Source organism: Lepidothrix coronata, unplaced genomic scaffold (assembly GCF_001604755.1).
Source record: "Lepidothrix coronata isolate B3197 unplaced genomic scaffold, Lepidothrix_coronata-1.0 Scaffold25, whole genome shotgun sequence".
In the NCBI taxonomy this organism is placed as follows: domain Eukaryota; kingdom Metazoa; phylum Chordata; class Aves; order Passeriformes; family Pipridae; genus Lepidothrix; species Lepidothrix coronata.
In genome coordinates, this window is record NW_016690205.1 from 6,804,365 (window position 1) to 6,825,691 (window position 21,327).

The window sequence follows — 21,327 nt, forward strand, 5'->3', positions numbered from 1 at the left end:
ATTTATTTTTATTTTGCATGGAGTGTTAGGACAAGGGGGCAGGGTAAGTTGGGATATTGGGAAGGAAATCTTCGCTGTGAGGGTGGTGAGGCCCTGGCACAGATTGTCCAGAGAAGCTGTGGCTGCCCCTGGATCCCTGGAAGTGTTCAAGGCCAGGTTGGATGGGAATTGGAGCAACCTGGGCTAGTGGAAGGTGTCCCTACCCATGGCAGAGGGTGGGACAAGATGCTTGTTCCTGGAAAAGCTGGTTCCCACAGTTTAGGCACAGAGATAATGGCACAGGGCAGGCAGACACTGAGCACTCCTGGCTGCCATGGAGGTTTGAATCCATCAGTTTTCCACCCACTGTATTTCAGTGTGGGAAGCTGCCCTCACCCTGTGCCCTTCACCTTTTCCCCCCTGTAGTGAATGACCTGGCTTGATGGGTGTCCTTGGTCCTTGGGGACACCCATAGACAGCTGGGAATGCCATCCCAGAGGCATCAAAGCAGAGGCGCTGGGCTCTGCAGAGAGGGACGAGCTCAGACTCAGACATCAATTCGTCTCGTTCCTTCACGGCTCCTTTGAAGTCAGGAGGAGCCTTCATAGCTGCTGCCTGCGCTGTGACCCAGCAGCAGCACGTCACTGCCGAGTGAGAGAACTGATTCCTGCACTCAGGAGGGATGAGAGGGGAAAAGCAGAAATCTCCTGGCACTCCCAGGGCTGTTTTTACCGAGTTTAAGATACAAAATCCAGGGTTGTGTAAGGGGAAATACCAAATCACTGTGAGCCACAGCTATCGTGTACCCCCTGCTGCAGCAATGCCGGGGTCCTACCACCATCTCCTCCCACCTCCAGCCCCATCCTGCTGCTCCCAAACCACCCACCTGCCCCCCACCCTAACCTCTGTCCCCTGAGTACCCCCAGCCCCATCCTGCTGCTCCCAAACCACCTGCCAGCCCCAGTGCTGACAGCAGAAGGGCCAGTTTGGACAGCGCTGGCTCAGGCCCATGGCCATGCCCAGCGACTCTACTCAGCCTCACTGAGACCTTTCACCCACCTCCTCAGCCCCCCTGTGTGCACCCCCAGCCTCCCTAGGGAATTACAAACACCTTCTGGCTGACACTGGAAAATGGGACGCTGGAAAGCCTGGATGCAGCTGTTCCTCTTTCAGCACCTGTTTTTGAGGTGTCTCATGGCCATGTTTCTGCAGCTCTCGTCCCACCTGGCTCCACACCAGCAGGGCGTCCCAGCAGCCCGGGGTCTGGCTGGGCTCCAGAATTCCAACATTCAGGTGTTTCCATGGTTTCATGGATCTACAGCTCAAAACCCTGGAAATGACACCAAATCCTTGGCAATGTTAAAAATACACATTTATTACTCCACATGTGCAATGGCTTCCGGCAGTATCTGCAAAAACACAAACTTGTTGTAACTTAAATGTTCCATGATGTGGTAAAATTGTCATGCAAGAAAATTACAGGAATGTATTAACATAAAATACAAAGATATATTTACATATATATGCACTGCAATAATTTTAAAAAAATACCCTACCAAGGCAACAGGATTTCAGCACTGTCCAGGGTCAAGTCCATATTATTGGCATTTTTGCTATTATTTTATTACTCTTAGTCTCTTTTTGGCAAGCTCTGGAGTAATAAAGAATTGGCAACAGAAGAAACATCAGGACCTGACCTGACATTGGTCTTCTGCACAAATTCCCAGTGAAGGCTGTGGAATTCAATGGAAACACTTAAAAATATGCGACTTTGCAAAACTTTGTAACACAACAGAGATAAGAAAACAATCTCATGGCAAGTGATTAAAGGAGAATAATTTATAGGTGCCGTAGACGTTTCACAGAGGATAATGGCAAACGCTGTATAAATCTGTCATAAAAAAAATACAGGTATTTAAATATTTATATCCAGAAAATTCCCATGTTCTGGCTGTAGTGGAGGTGTAACCCAGAGCTGCTAGTGATGCCTTCCAGGCTGGGATTTGGGACCAGGGCTATGTCACAACTTCACTGCGAGGTTTGCTCAACATCCGGCATCAGCCAGGCCTCATCCAACACTGACGGCAACAGCGGCACTGGCACAAGCAATGGTGGGAAACCCCAGCACATCCCCAGGAATCCATTGTGGAGGGGGTGAGCTGGACATGGGACACCCTGGAAGGAGCCACAAAGACGTGGGGCCAGCAGGACCACGCTTGGCTCAATCAGCACCAGCTCGTTACTGGGACACAGTGATGGGGACAGGACACAACAGGGGCCCAGAGCAGGGACGAGAGGGCCTGAGAACTGAAACCCAGCACAGGGTTTCTGACAATGAAGCAAACACTGATCTGTTTCCCATCACTTTTCCCTTTTTTAATTGCTCTTTCCTTACCATTTCTCCTCCAGGGACTGGGCAGAAACAGGCGTCAATGGAACCTGGCCCCAACGGGCTCTGGTGAGGTTATGTCCAAGCATCACTTTGGACCAACACTGAGCACTTCAGGGACATGTTCACGGTGTCTCTCCCACTCGGCACAACGATCCCAGAGCTCTGTGTCCTGGTACTGTTCTCGGGGATTCAGGTTCAGCAATGACTGAGGCAGAAGCAATGCGTCGCCAGCACATTCCTGGGGATGCACTGCTGGATTCCAGGGACGTTTCCTGGGCAGCCAGGATCTGCCCGGGATGTATCCCCTGGGAAGGAGCTGTTCCCTAGCTTTTCCCAAGAAGCTCTCCCGGTTTCTGCCAAGTGCTGCTGAAATGTTTTGCACAATTCACCCAGGAAGAGGTGTGCTGCAAAGGTGTGCTGTCAGATGACTGACACAGAGAGGGTTTGGGCTGAGAAGCCTCCATTTCAGAAGTGAGTCAGCTCCTCCCCACACACATCAACCCCACCTCAGGGGTCCTTGTCCCTTGTCCTAAGGAAAGTGATGCAAATATCAATTAGACATGTCATGTAACTGCCAATAGCTCTCCTGGCCTGAGAGCTTCTGATTGAATAGGATCTATCTGCACCTCTCATAGACAGGATGTTTTGGTCAAAAAATCAGTGACTCTTCTCATCATTCTGATAGTCCAAACTTTTGTTGTTATTTACAGAAAGTTGCTAAATAGTGCAACAGAATTCACTGAAACTATCCATGCCAGTGGAGTTAATCACCTGTAATTCATAACCTCTGAATAAATACATGGTTTGATCCTCATCTGCTGCACTAGGATAGGGCTGGGTGCTCCAGCTGAGGGATGTGGGATGGAGGACATGACGTGTGTGCAGAGACACAGGGTGAGGAACAGGCTCCCCACAAGGAGAGCAGGGGCTGCTCAGCACAGAATGAGCCAGAGCACATGGCCTACCTGCACACACAGGTACGCTCTGATGGGCAGGAGAAGGTAATTAGGCCACCCTGGTATCCAGTAAACAGACTGGAAGTTACCAGGGGTGGAAAGGGTAGGTCCCCTCAGCATAGCCCAGGATCAGAACGGGGGTAGGTGCCCTCCTACAGCTGGGAAAAGGAGCAGAACACATTTATTTCAGCCCTCGCTCACTGAACAGCCCAGCCCTCCTGAGCTGTCATTTACACAGCTCCTAACGAGGCACAGGGTGTGCAAGGACCTGTGGGTGACACGAGGGCCTCCCAGTTTGGCCCTGGTCCCTCACCAGGCACAGCAAGGGTGGGATGTTCATCCCCCCAGGTCTGACAGCACCTGCCTTGCTCTGTCCTGAAAATGACCGTGCAACTGGACCCAGCACTCCGACTCCCCTCCTCCTGCACACCTTTAAAGACTGCCCCGAAAATGTGCTTCTGCACAATTTTAGCCACGCGGTAATTCCCACATAAAACTGTGGAAGATGCACGGGCCGTGTCACTGCTCATATCAGATGGTTTCTTACCATTTAACACCTTTCTGGTTTATTTGTGGAAACAAAAACTACAACAAAACTTGTCCTGAAAGAATCTGCATTTGTTAAAAACTTTTCCCATCCATTTTTGCAATAGGAATATCCAGTAAGGATGCAAACACTGCAACCTCCCACTGTCTGGCAGCAAAGAGCTGTTGATGGTTTGGTGGTGCCTGCAGTCCCACCACACCTCCGAGTGCCACAACAGCTGCAGGGCTCAGTTTTAGCAACAGTAACCAAAAGCCACTCTATAGCAGATTAAACAACGTATGAAGGCTCCTAAAACAAGAAAGGCAACATCCAGAGCTGGAGCAGGGGAAGGAGACCTCCCATCTTATTACGCATTTAAGACAGGTAGTGGTAAATTATATACAGTACCTGTATTTTACATTGAAAATAAAGTAAATTGAAGGGTACAATAAGATATTCCGGTCTTTCATAACCGAGCAGCCTTGCTAGGCCACTCATTCTGCCTTCAGCTAAACCTGAGCCTGTGATAAACTGTGTCCTCCAAACCCAGGCAGAGCCAGCCCCTCCAGTCCATCCCATGGCTCCCCACTGCCTGCAGCAGCCACGTGGAGAAAGCAAATATTTTAAATACATTCTGCATCTCAAATACACATTGAACCCATTACACTTTACCCAGTCCCTGAAGAATCCATGGAGTGCACAAAAAACATTTATTTGCCCGGAGTCAGGAAAGGAACTGACAGGTGACGCAAGGACAAGGAGGTGCCTGGCACGTCCTCATGCTGCAGGACTCAAACAGCTGGAGGCTCCCAGGAGCTGGTGCCACCCACCACAGACTGGAGAGGCCTCAGGGCTGCTACAGCTTGCACAGGGATTGCTTGTCCCCACGCAGCCTTTGTGAACAGGGAACAGGGAAAAGTCAAACTCCAACTACCTCTTCAGCCTTCCTCCCTGCTCCTGTGGGACCCAAGGATGCAGCTTCTTTCCTTGTCCACTCACTGCATTAAAAACGTGCATTCAGCAACCTGACATTAAAACAAGTAAAGAAGTTGATCTCCCCTTGGCAAGTTGCATAGGCAGTGTCTTCCCCCACGACGCGCCGGGCTGGCACTCCATAACCCAGGAGGGCAGTTCTATATGAACTCTCTGTCTCCAGCTCTGCAGGACGAGCTGTCGGTGCTCTCGGGTGGCAGCGGGGTCAGCTCGGGTGCTCAGCGCACCTGAGGCAGGTGAGCGGCGCGGGCGGAGACCCTCGCCCGGGGCTCCAGCCTAACTGCTGCCCGAGGAGCACACGGAGCTGCACATGTGCAGGTTGGAGGGCTCAGACTCAGCCTCTGCCTCGGCTTCGTCAGTGGTCTCGGAGGCAGACACGGACTCATTCGGCTGCTCTTGGCTCTTCTTTAGTCTGCAGGAGCAGAGGAACCATGAGTTATCAGGCACCCTCAAACCAAAAACCCCCAGAAGGAGTGGGGTGAGGGTGGTCTGCAGCCATGAGCGCACCCCAGGCTGCCCTCCCACTGCTCAACAGGGGCCTACTGCAGACCCACGGTGAACAAGAGGAGGCTTCCCAGGGCACGCAAAGAGGTGATGACAGAGGCCAGTGTATCAGCAAACCACGCTGAACTGCTCTGAAAACATCACAAAATGGCTTGAGAGGATTCAGCCTACCCAGACCTCGGCCACAAGCACCTGCACTGCAGCCAGACTCTCACCCCCATCTCCTCCATGGAGCCTCCTGCTATACTTATGGACCAAACATTCCCAAACTCGGGAAAGCAGCAGTTTTAATCCAGCACTTTCACTGCCTGCTCATGCCCACCAGAGACTTTAACACCTTCATAAAATCATTCAGGTTCAATATCATCAAGTCTAACTCTCCCTGCCTTCATTTCCCAAAACATCATCTTCTAAAAGCAGGATGGGCAAGGAGATGCCATGGGGAAACTGAAGCAGTGTCACATACATATGTTAAATCTCAGAAGCCTCTCTGCAGCATATTTCATTTAATGGCAGTGATTAATAATCCCTGATCTTGTCTCCCTTTGTGGGAGCTCAGAGCCATTTTTCACACACAGGCAGCACCTGAGCTCCTCAGCTGACAACAGTCACCTGGGGCTAAGCCCGCAGCAAGGTGCTACAAGCTGTCAGTCACTGAACTCTGATTCCTAAGGGAAGTCAGGGAAAAGAGTATTTTTCCCTAAAAAAACCACACAACATACTCACTTCTCTCTGTTGAAGATGACAAAGTCCTGCTGGATAGCTTCAAGGCATTCCTGAAGATAGTCATTTTCCTGTTGAAGAAAAACATGACATGCATAAGCTGCCCTATTTGCATCTCATTGCTGCCTACAGCACCCCAGCACTCCCAGCTGTGTGCAGAAGCCTCCAGATGTGTGCAGGAGATGCCCCCCACCCCAAACCACTCCAGCACAATAGCTGGAGGCAGCAGGGCTGTTTGCCGTGTGGCTTTCACCAGGGGCTTGTGCCATCCACAGCAGCAGTTTTGCATAAAACACAGATCACACCATTCCCCACATAAACACAACACATTTATCCATGTATCCTGTATTTTGGGAGTGCTGTCAGCCCAAAGGAAGGACAGTCAGCGTGGGGAGAGCCCAGCACACAGCCCACATGTGTGAATCCCTGTAAACACACACAGGGAGCTGCTGCCTTGTCCCCAGGCACACGTGGGTCTGGGGCCGTGTGGGGACACGGGAACACCTCAGTGCCCAGACCTCTGCTGCTCATTTAATTTTCCAAAGTACAGACTACTGTGAAAGACTTTGATCAAACTTCCATAAAAAGAATGCTTGGTTGGCAGAAAGACTCCAACGGGGAAATGTTTTTACCAAACTAAACCTACAGCTCCTGCAGGGCAGCAGGAACGGCTGTGACACCCCCCCAAATCCAGCCACTCAGCCTTTTGCCAGCTGGATGCTACCCCACAGAGCACGTACAGACTGGGAGCTGTCTTTGCTGTTATCTCTTGACTTGTTCTTTGCAAGCCTCTTCTTCTTTTTGTGCAGGGGCCTCGACTCCAGAATCATCTCCTCCAGCTCAAAGGTGGGGTCACAGTGCAGGCGGCCCTTCTGCAACACAACGTGACACGCATGTCAGGCACAGCAGAGACCCAGAAACCACCTCCCCATGGGAAACCCTCTGCTGTCACAGTGGTTCCTTTAATAGGAGAAGTGATCCTGATACAGATCACTCCTACTCACATTGGGGACGAAGCCTGGCTCCACGCGCTTCCCACAGACATCGCTCCAGACCACACCAGACAGGTACGTCGAGGCCTGGATATCGCCCAGGCAGGAGAAGCGATGCTCAGGGTTCACTGTCAGCAGCTGGAGAGGGAGAAACATCAGAGAGAAAAGCACTGGAGGGAAAAAGCACTGGAGGAAAAAGCACTGGAGGAAAAAGCACTGGAGGGAAAAGCACTGGAGGGAAAAGCACTGGAGGGAAAAGCACTCGTGTCAGAGGAAAAAGACAAAGCACCCAGCACCATCCTGCCTGGGACAACTCAGATAGTTCAGACATGCAGGAGCATTTCTGTTATGGGAAATACATAACTTACTACAGAAAAAAACTTTAGAAAACGTTCTGGAGGTTGTGAAACCAGGTACTATGAGCTCCTGGACAGAGCGGGTTTGCTCCCCCCACGCATCCCAGGATGCATGACCCTTTCCTGCAGCACTCAGCACTCTCCAGGAGCCCCATGTCTCTCTGGACCAGTCCTTGCCATTTTCCCAGAGCACCTAGAATTTGAGACCTGACCCTTTGGTTTGGGCATCTTCAACTGACCATGTCTGGTCTTCCAGCTGACAGGCACCTATAGTGGGACCTCCACAAAATGCCCATCTGGGACTGTTTTCCTTAAGAAACTGGACAGTCCTAGGCACACTGATTCTAGGTGGTTACAATGCTTTTCCAGAAAATAAAGCCAGCACGGAGTTTTTCTCCAATGCTGAAGGTGACGGTGCACGGGGAAGGTGACGGTGGCTGTACTTGTAGCTCCCCAAGCCCAGGGATGCTGTGAAGGCTGAGTGAGCAGGATGCAGGGCTGGGGCACCCCAGCGCTTTGGGGGGACATGGGGGTCCTTCTCGGCTTAGGGGGATGCTGGCGCGTTCCCGGTGAGAGGATTCCCTGGATGCCCAGCAGATGGCAATGCGAACCTGCCGAACGCGCCGCCGCTGCCTCCGCTGGAAACGCTGCTCCTCGTTAAACCGAAGCCAATTCTACAAATTGCCCGTCCAGCATTAACTCACACCAGAGGCGCTTATTTGCTGCCAGCACGGGGTGTATCTTTCCTACAGCAAATTCACCAGCTACTTTTCTGAGTTCTCAAGCAAGCCGGAGCTAAACCAACCTTCCCACCTCATCACCAGCTTCCTCCAGCTGCAGCACGAGGGGAGCACCAGGACATTCCATAGGCCTGCAACCCCCCAACAGCTCTCACAACCCCACCAGACCCTTCAGCCCTGAAAAACTGGTGAAAAAGAGCTCATGGGATGCTGGAAGACACAGTTCTAGCCCAGCTGGGAATCTGACTGTCATATCAAGAAAAGCCATTTTGCTTCCCTTGCTGTCAAACATAGTGCATATTATTACACGGATAATAAACACAGAACACACATCATTAATTGTGGAACCCCAGGATGGTTTGGGTTAGAAGGGACCTTAAAAATCATCTAGTTCTAACCCTCTGCCACAGGCAGGGACACCTTCCACTAGCCCAGGTTGCTCCAAACCCCATCCAACCTGGCCTGGAACACTTCCAGGGATGGGGCAGCCACAGCTTCTCTGGGCAACCTGTGCCAGGGCCTCATCACCCTCAAAGCCAAGAATTCCTTCCCAATATCCCAAATAACTCTGCCTTCTGGCAGTGGGAAGCCATTCCCCCTTGTCCTGTCCTTCCAGGCCGTTGCCCCAAGTCCCTCTCCAGCTCTCTCGGAGCACCTTTAGGCACTGGAAGGGGCTCTAAGGTCTCTCCTAACCCTTCTCCAGGATGAACATCCCCAGCTCTCTCAGCCTATCTTTTTTGAAATTAGTAGTAGTAGTAGTAGTTGGTTAATATGCTGATAATTTTCCAGCTAGTCCCATCCACACAGCAACTAACACCCAACACAGTCCCCCAGCAGGACGACGTACCTTCCGCAGCAGCGCAACCATCTCTTTGGACCAGGCCGAGGAGTACTGAACACTGACAGTGCTGAAGAGCTGCACCAGGGACTCCACGGGGTTGTTAGAGTGGATGTCATACGGCCTCTGGGGAGAGAGCAGAGAGATGAGAAGGAATCCCCTCTCCCGCTGTGTCAAGTCAGACATGCATTCCAAGGGCCAGATGGCCAGAGCCCTACCCAGCCCCGCAGCAGCTCGTAAGCCATGACTCCAAGAGACCACCAGTCCACCTCGAAGGAATAGCCCGTCCCGCCGTTCAGGAAGGAATGGAAAATCTCTGGGGCTGAACAGAAAGGGCAAAATGCAACAGGTCATTCATTGTTTCTATTTCAGTATTTCACGTAAGTCAGTGAAAAAGCTTATGGTGATTTTTATTCACAACTGCCCAAGGGGAGGTGTGTGAGGCAGGGAGAGCAGAGGCAGCAGCAGTGTGCCTGCCCTCCATGGGAGCTGGGCTATCAGGCATGTAAAGGGAGAGCCCTCCCAGTTGAGAGACAGCAGAAAACTGAAGCCCACTGGGGTGCAGCAAGTCCAAGGGTGGGGCCAGCGGAAAGAGAAGGAAGGGATGGGGATGGCAGGGTGGGATGTGGGGGGAATGATAGTATGGGGACAGCAGGACTGTTTGAGGAGGGTAGGGCAGGATGGGATGGGAGGCGGAGGCAGGGCACACCAGCAGTGATGCCTTCACCCCAGGAGTTTCACTTTTCAAACAATCAGGCTCTGCTGAATGACTTGGGCACGTGCATTAATGCCCTAAATTAATCCGCTGCCTCTGCCCCAGCCAGGGCCCCTTGGGCAGCATGTGCTGAGCGTTCTCAAAGTGCAAAAAAACCCACTCTGAGTCAGAGCAAAGGGATAAGAGCAGCGATTGTTTCTTACCCATATAGGGCTTTGTCCCAGCCAACGCAGTCGCTCTTTCACCGTCCCTAATTATTGTTGCAATATTAAAATCTGTTAAATGGGCATGACCTTAAATAAAGACACATTTTAAGAAGGAATTAATGGCAGTGCAGTGGCAACGCAGAGTCAGAATACATTTGTTTCACAAGCTTCTGCCCTCAGACAGGGTAGCACAGGCAGGGGCAGGTCAGGGTCAGACCCCACGGAACAGCCATAGCAGATCCCAAAGCTTTCCCAGGATCTGGGCTGGCCAGGTGATTAAAGGGTAGTGAGCTTTGGATCTTGATTCTAAAAGCTTAGAACAAACCAGTAGCCCCCAGCAGCTCCAGCACTTGGCCAAATTGCTCTGGCCAGAAACTCTAGGAGTGAAGAGGACAACGGGGAAACACTATCATAGAACCACAGAATGGTTTGGGTTGGAAGGGACCTTAAAGACATCTAGTTCCAACCCCCTGCCATGCCCCTGTCTCTTCCACCAGCAAGGGAAGAGGCCAAGTGTGGGCAAAGCGAGGGGGTAACCAGGAGAGGGGCTGCCCTTGGGGGATCCTCCCTGGCATTACAATGCACAATGTTCAAGTAAAAGAAGGGGTGCTTTTCCCACACTTTCCCCAGGTAAAAAGATGCCCAGTACTCAGGACTGTAAAGGATATGTTCCTGGAATGAATAAGGGAGCAAAGAGGGGCAGAGTGATCCTACCTTGCTCATCAAGGAGGATGTTGTCTGGTTTTACATCTCTGGGAAAAGAAGGAAGGTTACAGTAGGTGGAATCTCAGTCAGACCAAAGATGTAATTCAACAAAAATCCTGTAACTTTTTATCTATCAAAAATTAGGAACAAATGAAACAAAAATACCCTAACATGAGGTAAGTCCCTTTACGGTGGACTAGAAATATGTTTTTTCTGGGTAACCGGGTGAAAAAGTGTGAACATGGGACTAGTTCAGGCATCATTCCCAAGGAAAATTAATAACACAATACCAGGGATATTTATGTGAAGCCCTGGATGGCTTTGACAAGTGCCCTGGAAGGTTCAGACCCCAGTGAAGCATCAGGCTCCCTCTGAGTGATGGGACAGGACCAGCAGACAGAGGGTGCCCAGGACCAGCAAAGACAGTGTCACCCACCCCAACCCCACCACGGGCAGGTCCCACCAGCTCCCACCTGCCAGCAGGGCCTGCAGGGTTACCTGTGGATGATGTGCTGGCTCCGCAGGTAGTCGAGAGCCAGAGCCATCTCACAGATGTAGAGTTTCACCGTCTCCTCAGTAAACTGAACGTTCTGCTGCAGGTGATAGCGCAGATCACCACCCAGAAGCAGGTCCACCACCATGAACATGTCCTCCTCATCCTGGAAGGAGTACCTGTGGGACCAGCAGTGGGTGAGCAGGGCTTACAAACCAAGTCAGGCTTTTCCCCTCTCCTAATTATTCAGCACCTCCCCGAGAGTCCCACCACAGGCACGGAATCAGAGAACCACAGAGTTGTTCAGGTTGGAAAAGCCTCTGATACCATCGAGTCCAACCATTCCCCCATGACTGCTAAGGCTGCCACTAACCCACGTCCCCAAGTGCCACATCCACACACTTTTTAAATCACTCCAGGGATGGGAACTCCACCACTGCCCTGGGCAGCCTGTGCAGGGCTGGACAAACCTTTCCATGAAGAAATTTTTTCCTAATATCCAACGTAAATGTCCGCTGGTGCAACTTGTGGCCATTTCCGCTCATCCTGTCCCTTGTTCCCTGGGAGCAGAGCCCAACCCCCACCTGGCTCCCCCCTCCTGTCAGGGAGTTGCAGGGAGTGAGAAGGTCCCCCTTGAGCCTCCTTTTCCCCAGGCTGAGCCCCCCCAGCTCCCTCAGCCACTCCTGGTGCTCCAAACCCTTCCCCAGGTCCATTCCCTTCCCTGGACACGCTCCAGCTCCTCAATGTCTCTCTTGCCATGAGGGGCCAGAACTGACTATGCTACTTCATATTTGAATATTTGCACCTTCCCAACTAAGCAAGCCCAGCACGAGACACGGGGCTGTTTTTTAACCCATCGCTACACTAAGCAACACTTCCTTGGAAGAGGGAAGTATCCCAGCCAATGTTCCCCCTCTCTCCCTGTCACTGTCCTCTCCTGAGCGAGCAGTGCTGTGTCACCCCACCAGCGCAGAGCTCAGGCTTTGTCAGCCAGACACTTCGGAGAAACTTCACATTCTCAATTGCAAATAATCTCATAAACCTACTTAAAATATCTCTGCCTATCCTGAAGATGAAATGGAAAACACAACTGCTAATTTAACCAGAAAAACCAGAAAGAGATTTATATTTACTGTGGAGTAAACCGCCTCTCTAAATCTGCTGTGGGTCCCGCGGGAGACTGACAGCAGGGGGATACACCAAAACAACGCTCATTGTTATATTTGGTGACTGCAGTTCCAAGGAAAGAGTATGTGGGATTGTATAATACTTATGAATCACTCACTTCTACTCCCATCTTAAATGTAGGTTTATTCTGAAAGTATGAGCCAAAAGGGAAAGATTTGCTAAGTGAGCAAGTTCTCTCCAGAATTTCATTACTTTTTGGAAAAAACATTTGTAATTCCTAAAATGCTGAAAAAAATCAGTATTAATTGGCTATTCTGGAGCAATGGATCAACAAAAGAAATGTGAAGCACTACCCACTTCCATTACTTTGGGTACAAAACTTCCTGAATTTTTGGAAGTCTCACATCTGACCAGCCTGCTGTGCATCTGGCAGCACTGGAGCAGGAGGGGATAGCAGGGGCTGCCCCAGGCTCAGCAGGTCCAGCCACATGAGCGTGCAGCTCCCCAGGAGAAACTGCTGCTCCTGCCCCTCCCTGTGGAATCAGGCACTGATTCCAGCCTTCACAACACATCCCAGTAGAAATGGGATATCAGAGGTTTTCCGTCACCTCTCACTGCTGTCACTCTTCCTGTGCCCTGGGAACAGAAACCATGGAATCCTTGTGTCCATCACCATGGCACATGCCCTTCGTTTGCTCATGCCCCAGCTCTGTCCCAGCACAGGACCAGCTTGTGTTGTGCCAGTGGACCATGGGTGAAGAGGACGGATTTACTGATCCCTGCCCAGTGTTGGGTACTCCTTCACCGGGCAGGAAGGCAAGAAAGGACAGATCACACGGAGCACCCAGCAGTGGGTCCCAAGGCTGATTGCCACAGACTCATCCCAAACTAACCAACAACCCTAGGATATATTGCTCTACATTCTAAAACTTGTAAATTAATTTTTCCTACAAAATTTGGTAATTACTTATCTGAACCCTAAAGGAATACATTTTTATGTATTCTGCAGCGAATGTGCTGCAGAGCACAGTGAGGGTGCTGGTGGGGTGAGGGGTCAATGGGACTGCAGGGAAGCCAAGGAGCCAGACTGCATGTCCTTTTGTACTGGAACTACCTGGACAGAATGCATTTGACAAGTATTACCAACTCAAGCTATTTGTTAGATTTCAGCCTGATTTGAGGAGGTTTTTTAAAAGTAGACCCTAAAACATTGCTCAGTAACAAGGATACTTCTGCCAGTGCACACATACTCAAGTCATTATTGAGCAACTGGAAACATCACTATTTGTAGTGATGCTGAAAAAGAGTTATGAGATCCCCTCAAATTATCAGGTGTGTAGCTCTGCAAGGATGGATGGCCCCCGAGGCTAGGGGAAGGAGCTGCTCACCAGAGGTTCACCAGGAACACGTGCTCGATCTCCTGCAGGATCTCCAGCTCTCTGAACACATTGCGCACCTCGTCCCTCTCGATGCACTGCTGCTTGTTCATGTACTTCATGGCATACATCTTCTCCGTGTCTCTCTTCTGCACGATGCACACCTGGAAAAGGAAACTTAGCAACATATTCCATATCCTCATTTGCTGCTTATTGGGCTGAGACCCACATGGCCACCACCTCACCCCTTATCAAATCTCCCTGATCCCTGAGCTGTGACCTGGGACCTATGGACAGCAGCATCCCTGCTTCCAGTGCCACACCCAAACTGGGAGAGCATGGGCTCTGCTCCAGTTACCCACTGGCACTGGGTAACTGCAGCTGCTCCAAAGAGCTTTCCAAAGGGAGTGATGTCTGGGAGAGCTTTGGCCTTGCTGCCTGTGGATGGAGACCAGCTTTGGACAACCACGGGGCTCTCTCCCAGCTTCACCTCCCCTCTGCTCTCACCCCCTGCTGCCCAGCTCAGCAGGTTGGGTTTAACCTGCTGCACATATCACTGTGCTCTGAAAGGGCAAAATAATCCCATTGGCGTTGGCAGAAAGCTGTTAAAATGCAAATTTTCTACAACAACAACAAACACCTGGCCCAGAGGAATAACCCGGCACCTGCCCCCACCCCGACGGGCGCAGAGCCCGCTGGGCTGGCACAGCTTCCCACAGCATGGCCTTCGGTGCCTCCCTCGGCTCCTCTAATGACACTTTAATTACCCAGGTGCCTGTTTTTAAAAGAGCTAATTAGCTATCAATGTAACAATTTTTAAATGAACTAATGGAATGTCTACATCTGCTATAATTGTGTCTGCCCTCTTTTAATTATCAGACACGTTCGTAATTAGGATGAGCTGGATATAATTCCTCTGGCATTTGGGCATTTGGTCGGGAGCAGGCTGACCCGGGCTGGCTCCGGGCAGAGAGCAGGTCATGCTTACACCGTGTGGGAGCAAGTAAAGGGAATTTCCGTGGATGGCAGGAAACCGCAGACAGGTGGGAGCCAGGGAACTCTGCGCACCTCTAAAACGCTGCCATTAATAATCATTTGCGAGTGCTAATGGTGCTCAGTGTAATATCATTAAGGACACACTGCAGCGAGGAGGTGGCAAAATAATAGGTGGTTATCGTTTGCCTGATAAACCCCCAATTAGCAACGCACAGGAATTAACGGGATTATTTTGCCATTGTCATAACAATTACAGTAAGAGCTGGAAATCAGGTGTTGCAATAACTCTGTGCACACCTCAGACCTCACATTAGGGGCACTTTGCAGGTGGAGTGACCTGAGCTTTTCCTCTGGTGCCAGTGGGCGAGCAGCACCCATCAGCTCCAGCTGCCAGGGACTGTTCAGGTAAAAAACTTAAGGAAAAACCTCCTTTGTGCGAACTTAATAACAATAATGAACAACCTACCACAATGCGCACCACCAGCAGGATCCAGCCCTGCCTAGAGCAGGCCGAGCTGTTTGTACATTCAATAAACCAGTGAAACATTTATTTTATATTTTATAAATTCTTAAAGCAGCAAAGCCCTAACAATATCTCTCTAAAACCTGGTCGTTGCTGTAGAACTGCTCTGAAAACAAACCTCTGGATAATAGCCCTCCAGGCACTGAGCAACATTCTCTCCTGAAGGCAGTTTATGCCACATTATGGCTGGAGACTCTTTAGTTTCTGGGTGCTTTGTTTTTTAGGCTATGACTTGCTGTATCTTAATAAGTATAGCACATTATATTGCTGTCATTTGCCTCTTATTTTTCCGCAGGGCAAATGAGAGCCCAGTATAATAAATGAGAAAATGGTGAACACTTCTTTTACTCTGTAATCATAACAAATAGTTTTCTGCAATGCAACAGCGTCACTTCCACACAAAACAACACCAGTTCCAGGCCCTCTGGAAATTTTTGTTCTCTGATTTCTGGAAAGAAACATCATTAATGGTTCATCATCACACATACCGCTCTTGGCAGGGATCTAACTCAAGGCAAACCAACACCAGGTGTCAGTGCTGCCCTGGCTGGGCTCCGTCACTTGGGTCCCCTGCCACAGGCAGGTGCCTCTGCTCATAGAAATGCACCAATGTGTTTGTGTCCCCCCAAAAACATCGGTGCCACAACACCTGTCTTTTCCTTTATGTGCTTCTTCATTCATGCATCTGCTCCTGGGTAAGGAATAAACACCTCCTTGGTCACAAACCAAGAGTGTTTTTTTAATTAATCCATTTTCAGGCAGGTCTACAATGCAGAGACTCTACAATGCAAGAAGCAGAAATTACTCTGTCCTTGTTCTGCACAATGGCCTCTTGTCACACCCAGGGAATGTTCAGTGGTTAAATACAGCCATTAGGAAAACATGCCAGCCCTGCCAGGCAGAAGACAGGCATCAGCTGGGAGTGGATTGCTCAAGACGTGGCACATGAAAGCTTTCATAGAGTCCCAGATACCCCGAGCATTCAGCCACTGCCAAAGGGTTTGTGTGCTGCTGCCCCTAACAGCAGAGAAGAGGGCTGGAGCCCACACCCAGGATTCCAGCCAGGAGAGGGGACTGTAACATCTCCCAGGTCCACCTCACTCCACAGGGCCCCAGTAAGAAGTCCTGTACTGTCACCTGAGCTGGCAGCTCCCCTGAATCTGGGACATCCTTCACTCAGCAGCACCAACTGCCTCATTAATTCACCAGTGACCTCGGTGATAACAAAAAAATGCCATATGTGGAAAACTGACTCTGGGCTCTGAAATATCCTCCTTAAGGTAAGAGCTCCACACATGAACACAGTACTCAGAGCTGCCTCTGCTTCCTGCACAGGCTTTGTTTTATCACCACAAGCAGCCACAGAGCTGGAGTCAGCCTGGCTTCAATCATAGAATCGTGGAATGGTTTGGGCTGGAAGGCACCTTAAAACTCATCCAGTCCCATGCCCTGCCATGGGCAGGGACACCTTCCACTAGCTGGGAAACCAAGAGGAACCCCCATGGCAGGAGTTGGGCATCTCACAGGCATCCTGCAGGATGTCAGGCATGGGCAGCAGGGCTGCACCCTCCTCATTGCACCTGGGGGACCCCTCCCTGTGGTGCTCCGGCAATGCTCCCTCTGGGCACTGGAACAGGCACGGCACAGAAACCCAGCACAGCACCCAAAGCTCACCTGATTGTCCCATGGCATCTGAAAATCAGAGATGGGGACAAAGGGACCAGCTTTAATTTGAAAAACACAAATGAACAGCAGCCTGTGGAGTGGGAACAGCCAGCACGGCTCAAAATGGTTGTCCTGGAGTCAGTTTGGTGAGGGCTCTTCAGCAGCTTCCAACTCAGCCAGGGAAAACATTACGAATTTCAAATATCAGACCACAATTTAAAGTTTAAAAACCAGAACAAACAAACCCCCCCCACTGGGACTAAATAAGAACAGATCTGAGGGACTCACCCTTTTGACTGGTTCATCTTCTACCCCCACCCACACGACTGTCACTCGCAGGGGTGCACCTCACTCCTTCAGTGGGACATACACACCACTTACACAAACCAGACCTTGGGCTAAAGCCTCAGGATAAACCTCAGTCCATAAGACCAAAGCACTCACTGTCACATCACAAACTGTGCACCAAAAGCAGGAAGAGTTCATAATCCACCAGGAATTATCTGGCTTCTCCCATCACTCCTTGGACATCACTTACCGAGCTGCTGCTTACAGGAGTTATTGCTACTTTCAACCCAGCCATGGTGTAAGGTGCCACAGAAACAGAAAACAGGGATTTGGGGGCTAACTGATGTTCAAGGGGCTTGGGAGTTATGTTCTTTTGGGGAGTTTTTTCATTCTAGTGTATTTAGAACACTTTCCCCCATCACCTCAGCTTTTGCTGCTCTGTACATTTCCCTGTCCAGCTCCCTCTCTTTAGTCAGGCTTTGCCTTTTCTCTTTTAGAAATCCAATAACTTTTTTCCTGCTGATTCTGAAGGAATTCAGCAGGCTGAAACTGCCACTCAGATGAGAGATCACCTAATCACTTAATAGCATGTTCTGACTTCTCTCAAACTCATTATGAAGCGGCAGCACAATTTGCCTGGGCTCAAACAAAAGCCAGCCGTTTTCATTCTGGGCAGGATCCACAGAGCTAATAGATACTGGGGATCGATCTCGATCTCGGTTGCACAAAGACATTTTTCTTTCTGCATATGCAGACCTGAAATGACCCTGTCCTCTGAGGGACGTCACCGTCACAGCCGATGCACAAACCCACAGCTGACTCAGGGACCTGCCCTCGGGGTCCAAACTGGGAGCAGTGGTTTTTCTTCTTGAATTTCTCCTTCTTTGGCTTCTGCCTTTGGAAGACAATGCCCTGTAATCCTTCCACACACAGACACTCTATTGACTTTGGCTCAGAGCCACCGGGACGTTTCAGCGTACGAAGCTGGATTGCACTTATTTTGATTTTAGAGCAGAGACAAGGCTTAGTGTCAGCCAGCACTACACACCCACACCAAACACCTTAATCCTGCTCACTTCTGAACTGCAGCCGAACACTGCTCTAAAGATGGTTACTTGCAGTGGTTGCACCTTGCCCGTTTATATTGATTTCTCCTCCACTTCTGCTGATTTCCCTTGGGTATTTAACCCTCCCTGTTTTCCCCAACACCTATAGAGCCACCATTTTACCAGAAAGGTTGAAACTTGAAATGTGAAGCATAAACATACAATTGCCTGTGGCAACCAAAACCATCTGTAGGCTTCGGGGCCACCTGGGGAAAAGAGTCTCTGCTCTGGGGGAAGCACAGCAGCAGCCTCAAGAAGGATGTTGAGGAAATGGGAGGTTTGCAGCCTCTGGAGCAGGAACTAAGTCCTTCATTCTGAAGGGCCACAAGCAGTGAGGAGGCATTTGCCATGACGTATAAAGAGCTCAAGCTTTTTTGAGAACTGAGTTCAGTTTTGAACACTAAATTTTACAGTAGAAATGAAAAGAAAAAAACCACAGTAACTTGTGACAGAGCCACGTAAGCACATGAATACCGCACCTCTCCGGACACCAGCCTGTCTGCTGGGCTCATGGAGAACGTCTGGGGTAAATAGCAATCACCCCAGTACAGCTGGAGACCACCTCAGCAAGGCTCTGAGACATTGGAGACAGACTGCAAAGACAGGGACAGGCAACTCTTCCTTGCCGGGAAGGGCAGGAAGATTGTGATCACTGGTTTCCTGAGCTTCTTGAGCAAAAACAGGTAAGAAACGCTTTACTGTACCGTGCACTGCTGAAAGAATAACCTCAATATTGACCTTTAACAATCCATCTCTTTCAGCCAAGCTCTCCTTGGATGGCTCAGCTCTTGCACCAAGACATCGCCCACTTCTCCCAGAGTTTTCATCCTTTGGAAAGTGGCTTGTAGGGAAATCCCTATCACCCAGTATCCCCAGGACCCCTCTGCTTCGCTCTTGTACCAAGAGCTACAGCCAGAATCTTGCCAATTATATATTTACAAAAAAAAATTAAATCATTTAAATTCCCAGCTGCTGTCAGGAAAGCAGCAAACAGGGATCAGGATGTTCTGGACATGGCCATGGTGTCACAGCTGCACAGGACACTGAGCCACTTCCCCTGGCATTTAAAAGCATCTTTGTATCCATCCTGTATTATGATGGGGTGGATGGCAACTGAAACACAATCCTTCCCTGGTAATTAACATCTGTGTAATACTGGTAATTAAAAAGTTCATATTAACTTGTTCTACAGTTCTCACAAACCCTAAAGATAAAACCAGCTAATTTTTTTTTTTCTAAACATAGCCAAGACAGCAAAGCTTAAAGCTGCCTCCCGGGTGTACGTGCAGTGGTACAATTACTGTATCAGGGATTCATTAAGCACAGGAACCACGAGGAGCAGCTGGATGAAGCTCTGCTGGAAGTATCTCCCACAGAAACCCCCTGGGAGCAGCTCCCCTACAAGAGCAGGCCCAGGAGGATGCCGGTCCCTTGAAGGGGCTCCCTCTCCATGGATGCTGACCCAGAGCTTGGTGCCATGAGCCCAAGGGGGTGGAAACACTAAAGGCAGCCAGCACCTGCAGGAGCCTGTGCAGCCCCTCACCGCCCCTTCAGGGATGGTCCTGCGGGAGGGAGTTCTGGGCAAGGCAGACCATTTTTATCCTTAGGGGGCAACGGGTCTGGTGGAATTCAGAGGGACCTCATGGAACCACAAAACGTCCTGGGGCAGGGCTGTAGCTGCACACAACCTACCCCCGACACTCACCAGGGACATGCTCAGCAGGGACATGTAACTGTAACTCTGTCTGATCCTGAATAAAAAAATACTCTGAAACAATCAAACCCCTTCATTGCTTGACTATGCAGCTCATTTAACCAGGACTCTGTCCTGGGAACAGTTCTGACAGTGTCTCTGGCAGTGTTTCTCCCAACCATTATCTCCAGCACACAAAGACCCATTTGAAAGAACAGCACATCTGCTGTGCCGGTCCCCGTGCGGTTCCCACGGCCACCTTCCTGTTGTGCCATGGGGATGGACCAGCCCGGGTGACACAAATATGTGACAGCTGCTGGCCATGATGACAGTGCTTCTCGGCCTTTCCACAGCTCATAAAATCATGGAATCTCAGACTGGTTTAGGTTGGAAGCTACCTTAAAGCCCATCCAGTTCCAACGCCCTGCCATGGTTGCAACCCACTATCCCGGGTTGCTCCAAGCCCCATCCAACATGGCCTTAAACACTTCCAGGGATGGGGCAGCCACAGCTTCTCTGGGCAACCTGTGCCAGGGCCTCACCACCCTCACAGGGAAGGATTTCTTCCCAATATCCAGTCTCAGCCTCTAAAATTGCAGTGACTGGCAAACAAGTGCAACTCTCAGGAGCCATGCTCTAAATACAAGGTTACCAGCTCAACAAATCCACCTTCACATCTTTAAGTACTGATTTTGTTTCCTATTCTAAATACCTTGCCACATTTCACTCCTTAAGATATTTTTCATGAAGTCTTGCAACTTTACTTTTTCCCTGCTGAAAAGCTGTGCTTTTCCGCAAGATTGATGGACTGGCTTGTCAGAACACCATAAATCATTAAAATCTCTTTTATGCACACTGCTGTTTGCTGCAGCCAAGTTGTAACAGCAGTTGATGAAACTTTTATTCACAGTAAGCCTGTTGGTGTTTCCAGGTCGTGTCAACACTTCCATTAAAAATCCCTTTTTCAGTTGCTTATGCTAGAGCCAAAATTCTCTCCTGACCCAAAATAACACCTGCTGTTCACAGTAGCACCTCAGTGTGCCATATATCAGAGAATCACAGAATCCCAGACTGGTTTGCGTTGGAAGAGACCTTAAAGCCCACACAGTTCCACCCCCTGCCATGGTCAAGGACGCTTTCCACTAGGCCAGGTTGCTTCAAGCCCAATCCAACCTGGCCATGGACACTTCCAGGGATGGAGCAGCCACAGCTTTTCTGGGAAACATCAATAGCTTCAATCTGGAGTCTTAAGAATATGTTCACTTCCTTGAAGCTCAAAAGACCCCCAGATCTATATCACCTACAGGTGTGGCCAACCCTCTGCGTACCAGCAGAGGAAACATGCAGATACAGCTGGGAGCAGCTCAAAAAATGGGCAAAACAAAGCTTGCTCATATTTTATACTTTTTTCCAGAAAGAATCTTATTTCTATCT

At 50.0% G+C, this 21,327-nt stretch overlaps 1 protein-coding gene across 2 annotated transcripts in view; it reads right to left on the bottom strand.

Annotated features, from left to right (window-relative positions):
• Nucleotides 1–1,329: 1,329 nt before the first annotated feature.
• STK32C (serine/threonine kinase 32C) overlaps nt 1,330–21,327 on the bottom strand; it is a 66,835-nt gene continuing 46,837 nt past the window's right edge. For both annotated transcript variants that reach the window (XM_017809352.1, XM_017809353.1), the window contains exons 3-12: nt 13,635–13,786; nt 11,124–11,297; nt 10,635–10,672; nt 9,918–10,007; nt 9,218–9,321; nt 9,009–9,125; nt 7,078–7,203; nt 6,814–6,945; nt 6,077–6,144; nt 1,330–5,258 (exon numbers count right to left, since the gene is read on the bottom strand). In XM_017809352.1, the coding sequence (XP_017664841.1) occupies nt 5,123–5,258; nt 6,077–6,144; nt 6,814–6,945; nt 7,078–7,203; nt 9,009–9,125; nt 9,218–9,321; nt 9,918–10,007; nt 10,635–10,672; nt 11,124–11,297; nt 13,635–13,786 (1,137 nt within the window). In that variant the 3' untranslated portion in view covers nt 1,330–5,122. The remainder of the gene's footprint in view (nt 5,259–6,076; nt 6,145–6,813; nt 6,946–7,077; nt 7,204–9,008; nt 9,126–9,217; nt 9,322–9,917; nt 10,008–10,634; nt 10,673–11,123; nt 11,298–13,634; nt 13,787–21,327) is intronic.